General features: G+C 43.0%; 1 protein-coding gene across 6 annotated transcripts in view; it reads left to right on the top strand.

Moving 5' to 3' along the window:
* Positions 1-6,923, top strand: part of myo6a (myosin VIa) — a 59,789-nt gene extending 52,866 nt beyond the window's left edge. For 4 of the 6 annotated variants that reach the window (XM_029251453.1, XM_018743758.2, XM_018743762.2 and 1 more), the window contains 4 exons: positions 915-1,046; positions 2,809-2,835; positions 5,206-5,424; positions 5,985-6,923. In XM_029251453.1, the coding sequence (XP_029107286.1) occupies positions 915-1,046; positions 2,809-2,835; positions 5,206-5,424; positions 5,985-6,184 (578 nt within the window). In that variant the 3' untranslated portion in view covers positions 6,185-6,923. The remainder of the gene's footprint in view (positions 1-914; positions 1,047-2,808; positions 2,836-5,205; positions 5,425-5,984) is intronic. The other 2 variants (XM_029251458.1, XM_018743763.2) reach the window with 1 other exon arrangement.
* Positions 6,924-8,314: the final 1,391 nt, after the last annotated feature.

Raw genomic sequence — 8,314 nt, forward strand, 5'->3', positions numbered from 1 at the left:
CATTTCTTACAAACAAAAATACATTTATGCACTGTTTTGAGATACAGTACTATTCAAAAGTGTGAGTACACATGTGCAACCTGGGCAATACTTGTAGGGCAGGAACTATGGGTTACCTTGCTTTTTATTCTTGTGCACAAGTGTCCTACATCTCTTGGATCTGCTCCAAAAGAGCTGGAAAGACATGCTGTGTGTTTTCCTGATCAGTTAGCAACCAAATGACTTGTGGGGAAAAACTAGTTTCCAAACTTTTTACTGGAACTGTGGATGTAACAGTATTGAACAGTATATTTAGCTTGCATGTTATTCAGGCTTATGCTGCAGCCTGCTAGATTGATACTGAACAGTGTGAAGGCTGCATAGTGGAAATAATGGGGTCAAATCCAGCTCTGGGGAAACACTGCTGATGGCCTGAAATAAAGACAGCTAGATCTCGCAGGAATAGGGGCCCTGATGTAATTTGTGTGGAGGTCCCAACCCTCCCAGCTTGCACAGAATCTGTCACGTGGCCCTGAAGCATCCAGTGTAACAGAATCAATATATAAAATATGTATGAAATTGTAACATCAAGTATTTAAAGATGACCACCTGTATAAAGTAGCCAGAAACCTACTCCATGACATCTCCTTAATGTTCATTAACAGCCCCATGTCCCCTCCAGCTCAGCTGGTCTCCTCTCTTGATACAGTTTGATTACATTCCATGTCAGCTGTGATTAGTGTGTTATTTTTTCTAATACTTACATTCTTAGTTTTGAAGTTAATTTTCTTTGTTTATAAACAAAAGCTTGTGAAGCCTTTTGCTGCAGTTTGGATTTTTTCCTCTAACACAGATGAGCATCGTTGGGCTGGTTTTTAGTTGTGTGTTTGCAGCCTGTCCGTTGATCACCACTAAACCATCTTTCACTCGTACAGACATCGAGCTGCTGGCAGCCTGTCGTGAGGAGTTCCACCGTCGCCTGAAGGTCTACCACGCCTGGAAAGCAAGGAACAAGAAGCGCAATGCAGATGCTGAGCAGAGAGCCCCCAAGTCAGTCACAGACTATGGTAAGGAGCTCATCCCTATTTTGCTCGAACAGTTCAGGCAACAATGGATCAAAGGGATTAGCAGTCTGCCACCTCGACCAGTGGGCTGTGGTGTCAGGTTGAGCCACGGTCAGACTGAGGAGCTCTGACAGGGCACAAACCTGCCAAACCTGCAGCATTTGACTCACACCTTCAAGCTTCCATATTTCAGTGGGCTATATGTTGTGTCACAGAACTACGAATAGGTATGGTCATGAGACAGATTAAAAAAAAAAAAAAAAAAAAAAAAATCTGTAGGTTCACATCCTGGGAGGGGTCCAAATATAGAAGCCTTGAACAATGTGCTTGAATTGCTCCAGTAAAATGTCCAGCCCTCCCGGCAGGTGAAAACCGTTAACTGCTCAAGGCAAGTTCACAATAATACAGCATTCCAGCTCCTGGCCTGTCATCTGACAGATGTGAGTGAATACAGGGAGCGACAGAGGGATCAGCCATCTCTTCATAAACACAGGGGAGATGTCCCGTTTCCACGTGTGGATGTTTGTCTAAGATGCGCATCAAGCAAATAACACATTCGAGTCAACACCTTTGTTGTAGAGCCTCCCCCCGAGACGCGACCTTGTCGAATCTGAGGCTGTTTGAACAGTAAGCACCGGAGTGTTACTCTGCTATGCTATCACACCGTCTGCTGCCGCTCCATGAGACAACCTCGTGCGCATTAAAAACAAGGGTTTTTTTTTTTTTTTTTAGTACGGCAGCGCTTTGTTGTGTTCTCCTCCCCTGGGATTTGCAGCATTGTCAAAGAGTTAGATGGAGATTGTTCTTGTAAGTACAGAGGAGCATCTCTTTGCCTCGGTTTTTATAACGCGGCTTTATTAACCGAATGCTGTCGGCCCCATTGGCTGTACTCAGGTCTGCTTCTCTCACTGGCTTTCGCCAGTGTCACTACGTCAATGTTGCTCATTAAGACATGGTATTGTGTTAAGTTTAATAGTCTTATTTTCTGCTGATGGCCAGCTGTCACAAGCTATAGCTCTCTCTTCTATCATCTATGCCATTTGTTTCAAATATTAGTAAAATGACATTTTTTTGTAATCAGTAGCATAACATCTATGGTACGTAGTTCATGTCATATATCTTAAAATGCACATGAATACATCAGTGCCCCCCCCCCCCCCCCAAAGCAAGAATCAACATGGGCTGATCTGACCCCGCGGTGGGTGCCTGTACTACCTCTCTGGCAGTAATCAATTAAACACAAATATTAGGGGCACACATCAGGCTTGCTTGAATGTTGGTAGAGCACGTTCTCTTGTAACCCTTGTGATGGTAGCTGTGAATGTTTTGGTATCCGTTGTACAACAGGGGGGGGTTTTTCTCCAGAACTGATCAGAATTCTCCCTAGAAGAGGGATATCCTTCAGCAAGGTGATAAAACTGCAGGAACCTTTTTCTTGGTTTTCTATGGCTGCATCTTCTGCTTTACTGCTTGAAATTGAAGGCAGAGTTTCGCTGGTAAGCTGATAAAAATGAAATTGGTTCCATAAATCCATTATGAATTTAATCTTTTTTTTAACTGTTATTAAACATTGGTTATTAAATTCTTTGCTTTTCCAGGAGAGTGTGAATGTAATGTTTTTTTTGTGTCTCATGCATAAAATCTGTTTATTTGAACAGTGGTTGTATTGAATTTTGAAAACTACTTTGTGCTCTGTACCAGTGTAGACCTTGGATAGCCTGATGGCATTGTGTTCACTTGTGTAACCAGGCATGTTTGTTTTCAGATCTTGCTCCTTTTGTGAAAAAAGCATGTAAGTGTTCCATCGACAATGCTAACTGAACTAACAGCACTAACACCCCCAACACTCCCACTCCGCACCCCTTAACGCCGAGATGGACGTGTGATTCTGCCTCAGCCCTTGCTGGTCCAGGGTTCCAAACAGAGAAGCCTTTGTCATTAGTGAGTTTGGTTCATGTGCTTGTCATTCCTGGGTTTCCACTCTTTCTCCTGTTGCTGTTTTCAGATCAGTGGTGGTGCAGGGACTCGCATTTGGTTCCTTAATCTTTGGAAAAGTGTCCTTACCCGGTGGTTTATGACTCCGGTGGCTGGAATCTCTTTTCATCTACAGCTTGGCATGTTCCCACTGAGCAAAACGCTTGAAACGATGCAGTCAGACCCCATAAAGCCTGTAGAGTCTGGGTTGTGATCTAGCACTAAATTGATTCATAAAGACAATAATTTGTATGGTCAGCTGCATCCCCAGTAGCCATTCAGTGCTGAAAGGAAAGTTTGTCATCCTTAAATTATTTTACATCTACCAAACAACTTGTTTCTCTCCAAATGAGCAGGAAGCTGGTATCAGAGAAATACCTGCAGACCCTGTGGCTGATGTGGGGAGTGAGTGTCCAACACAGCGGTGGCTGGATAAGTGAGAAAAATCCTTAGTGCCCTCGCACAGTTCAGATTTATGTCGTGTGAAGACAGATGCTGCTGTATTACTAATGAGTGAATGTAGAAGAGTGCGAGTGACCGGCTTAACTGCCTCAGACGTGGTTGGCTTGTGAAGAAGTGGAAGCATTCGCAGAAGGTAATCCATAATTCAGTTTGGACAAATCTGCAAGTTTGCCATCTGACAGAAAAGGCAATTTACTAAATAAAATCTGTTTACATGATATTGATGCTAAAGGTTGGAGCTCATCTGTTTCACTGAGGTTGCATATGGGGTCACAGTGAACCAGAGCCTTACCTAGCAACACAGGGCACAAGGCTGAGGGGGGAGGGGACACACCCTGGACGGGACGTCAGTCCGCCACAAGGTACCCCAAGCAGGGCTCAAACCCTAGACCCGCCACACAGCAGGCATTGGTCATAGCCACCCTACCCAGGCAGGAAATATAAACTTGTCTAAAAAATAAACTTCTTATGTACCTCATACTCTTTAGTTTATAACACCTGCACAGTGATGAATTGTGTACCATGGAGAGAACCTTGGAGAACAAGCAAAGGGAAATTGGGATGTGTGTGAAGGCAGTTCTCTCCCACAGCTAAAATCTCTTGTAATTTTAAACCATTACTGATTCTTGATACTTCAAAAGGATATTGACATTTTGGAGATGTTTTGTAGTGGTCCCTAGTATCCTGCTTTAATTGGGTGAGGTCGACCTGGCGTTGAAGGGTGAAACTCTCGCTCTCCTTGTTCTCATCTACACAGAATCACAAACCTCCCAGCCTCTTCTATCAAAACTGCACCTCCCACTGGGGTAAACCACATGTCCCCGAGTAAGAAATGAAAACCTGCAGAATAAAGGGCGACAAGGCCTCACTATTGGAACCATTATGGCAAAAAGTACCGACTCTCTTCACTTAATAATGGTAGCCCAGTGAGACCCATGAAGCTGTAGTCTAGCAGAACATTTGCAGAACACTCGTTAGCTTCACCGGTCAGCACTGCTGCATTCACTGCCCACAACGTGTGTCAAGTAAGTTGATTAGGGTACCGTAGGATCACTGAAACTGGCAAGTGAAATACGTACTGTAACACTGTCAGATTCTTCCCTAAAATACCGCATTAATGCCGCTTGTGACGTGTCACAAATAATCTCCAGGCAGTGAGCAGCTGAGATGTGGACAGTCCAGCTACAAACATCTGACAACTGAGGAAACTGGTATATGTCAGAGAAAAGGTAAAGCAGTGGATGGCGTAAACTGCGGCATCTCCTACCAATCTACCCAGCTGCTGGTGTGTAAGGCTATGTGTGTGTGCACCCTGTACCCAATCCTCTGCAGATAAACCGCTAATGAAGGATGACAGCAGAAGCTTACCACCCTCCACCTACTCTCCCCAACCAACAATGCTCCCTGTGGTGTCTCTTTGATCAAAAAATGGCTTTTTTCCCCCTCTTTCATTTCATCCAGTGCCAGGTTACTGTGTTAGACTTGTTTGGCTAATGTAATGTGCAAATGACTCAGCAGTGATGCTCTGACAAAAGACGTCTTCTAACAATCATGTGGCCATGGAATGGCTTTGGTTTATGGTATCCATGATCTTGGATACTGCAGACCCTGTAACTGTGCAGCGAAAGAAGATGCAGCCCGTGGCCTAACACATGGCAAAGAGGCAGAAGTTTGGTTATCCTTTAGTCTTTTTTGTTTCTCATTATGTGTTCTCCTTTGAACTCAGCTCTACACAACCCAGCTCCACCCATCCCAGCAAGGCAGCACGAGATTGCCATGAACCGGCAGCAGCGCTATTTCCGCATCCCCTTTGTCCGGCCAGGTGACCAGTACAAGGACCCGCAAAACAAGAAGAAGGGCTGGTGGTATGCTCACTTTGATGGGCCCTGGATAGCCCGTCAGATGGAGCTCCACCCAGACAAGCAACCCATCCTGCTGGTGGCAGGTTAGTGCCCCTGCTTCTACCTGCTAATAAACTGCCCTTTTAGGGAAATGCAGTTTTTATTCATGTTAGTAACACCAGTTAGAGATTAACTACAACTTTTGCAAAATGTTTGCGGCATTCCCCCCCCCAAGCTACTCGTCTCGGAGGAATGGTGGGTCAACCCATGTGTTCAGACACGCATACCTCCAAGCACCATCCCCATGCACCCTCACAGTTCATAGCACTAAGATGTGAATGAGAGCCCAATAAGGTGCACAGTGGGATGTGTGATGAAGGCTTTGTGCTCAAGTCAATGGCAGAAGATGTTATTTGTGAGCACTATTACTTTGTCCTTTGTCGTCATCTCTGCACCTCATGCAGAAACATGGAAATAAGTCCAGCTGCGGTAGCCCTCTTTGGGCCCTTCTTGTGCTGGTGTGTCTTCAAGATCTGTGTGTATGTGGGCAAGAGAGACTGATCGCGGGGGGGGTCATCATACCTCACCCAGCATCCATCTGTTCCTCTTTCTCCTGCTTCAAGTGTGTAACTTTGTCCCTGTGCATTCACCTGTCTATACACAGGGAAAGATGACATGGAGATGTGCGAGTTGAGCCTGGAGGAGACGGGGCTGACGCGAAAGAGAGGTGCCGAGGTCCTGCCCCGGCAGTTTGAGGAAATCTGGGAACGCTGCGGTGGGATCCAGTACCTGCGCAACGCCATCGAGAGCCGGCAGGCCCGCCCCACATATGCTACAGCCATGCTGCAGAGCTTGCTGAAATAAAGAATCCCAGCCGCTGCCTCGCCCCACGCACTCCAGATACTGCGCAGGTTGGGTGTGGGGTTGCGGGGTATCTGAGGGAAGAGCTCACTCCTTTCATCCACTGAGGGCATTTAAGCAAACAGTTGTATGACAAGGGCATCCACATTGAAAAGCGCACTGATTTTAGTTAATTTTCTCTCTCTCCACTTGTGTCTTTATTTTGATTTTCTGTTTACATTAATTCTATGCTGAAATTTCACTCAGCTAGACAGTGGGCAGTAACCCAACCCCCCCCCAATCTGATCAAGCTGCTTTAATCTAGTTGCAAATCTTAACTGTGAGGCCTTAACCCTTTCAGACTCTGACACAAGGTCATTGCTAAAAGTAGCACCAGTCTTAAAGCTGCTCCTTCAGAAGAATTGGCAAAAAAAAATAAACTCAAGGTTTAGTAGGATATATTGATATTGAATATGTTGAAAATAGCTCATTCTCTTTTGTTTTGTAATGTAAAGATTTTTTCATACAAGGGTTTCTTCCTAAGTAACAATTTTAACAATGGGGAAAAACTATTTTTGTCTTATCATAACTGCAGTTAATGTTATGCTAGCTGAGGTTTTTTTTTTTTTTTTTTTTTTTTGCGCCTCTCTCTCCTCTTTTCTACAAGACAAAACCAGCACTGGAAAAGATTTAAAACTTTAATTGATCTGAAGTGAGGACATGTGAAAAGATTTGTTGTATTACACTTGGCACTTAATATATATATATATATATATAAACACATATATATGTGTGTATGTATATATATATATGTATGTATGTATGTTTGCACACTGCCTGTTCCACTTTGCAGTCTTTGGTACATACAACATGGAAAACTTAAATGTGCATGGCACACAGAACAAGGTCATGCTCAGTGTTTTCTTTTCTACACTGCATGTCACCTCTTCAGGTTAAGCGGCGAGACAAGAAGTGAAAGAATTGTTCATTTTTGCATTTTAATGCCCTGCTTACTGCTCTCATTACTACTTTGAAAAATGAATGTTAATTTATTTGAACACAATTACTTTTCCTGATTCTCTCGTTGCTTTCTAGTTTGCTTTTCGCAACGCTGGTGTAATTACACATTCCAGAGGACACAGAGTCCCAGAATCAATTCAGATATTTTTGTAATATCCTTCAAGTTCTTCTAGTGGCTTAGGTAAAATACATTTTGTCAGCTGGAATAGCTTCCTGTCATTTACCAATACGTCTTAAACCTTAATGGTTTTGTGAAAAGAGAATGCAGTAATAAGGGCGGACTTTGTGGTCTAATATCTTTGTATTAAATGCAAGTGATGCAATAGAAACGCTGCACGTGTAATGGAGGGAGAAGGTCGGTCACAAGGACCAAAGGTGTTGTGCAGGTGCTCTGCAGAACAGGTGTGACTGACACAGCAGGTGCAAACTGTCCAGCCAGCTGAAGATGGCAGCTTTGCACTGTATTGATGAGCTGATGATACCACAAAGCTGGAAGGAATGTTGTCCCATCTCAGTTTTCAGTATAAACAGAGAGAATATATTTTATATGTCCATATACCAAAAGAATGGGGTGTTTGTTTGAATGTGAGGTGGTTTTTTTTTTTTTTTTTTTTTTGAATGAAATGTTCTGTCTAGTGATAAAAGCATCTCTCAGTGCAGATTTGGTTTATTTATGATTTGAGCACCGGTATGATTGCTACTGATGGTCACTTACTGCAGTGGCCTGTACCACATATTGAATTATTGATAATTCAATTATTGAATTGGGCTCTGTCCCATCACACATTACAATCGTTTCTCCTGATTCAGAATTTTTGGCAATATACTTTTCTAATGCTTATTTCTAACGGATGTACTGCAAAAAATAAAGGCATTCTATGTTTAACTCAAATTCCTTTTCCTGCCTTTCTGTGTTCCAATTTGGTGAAACAAATGCAACAGATTTAGGCAAATCTTTTGTAGGAAAACTTTACTTTCAAAAGCAATTTACAATTTCATGTGAAATAGAAAATAAATTGTCATTCTATGTTTTCATACAGTTACCTTATGCAATTAATTTTTCACACTAATCTTAGAGTGTTAATTCATTAGTTTTGAACAGCCTGTTTATAAACAGTATAGAGTGAAATTGAT

Source organism: Scleropages formosus, chromosome 1 (genome assembly GCF_900964775.1).
Source record: "Scleropages formosus chromosome 1, fSclFor1.1, whole genome shotgun sequence".
NCBI lineage: Eukaryota > Metazoa > Chordata > Actinopteri > Osteoglossiformes > Osteoglossidae > Scleropages > Scleropages formosus.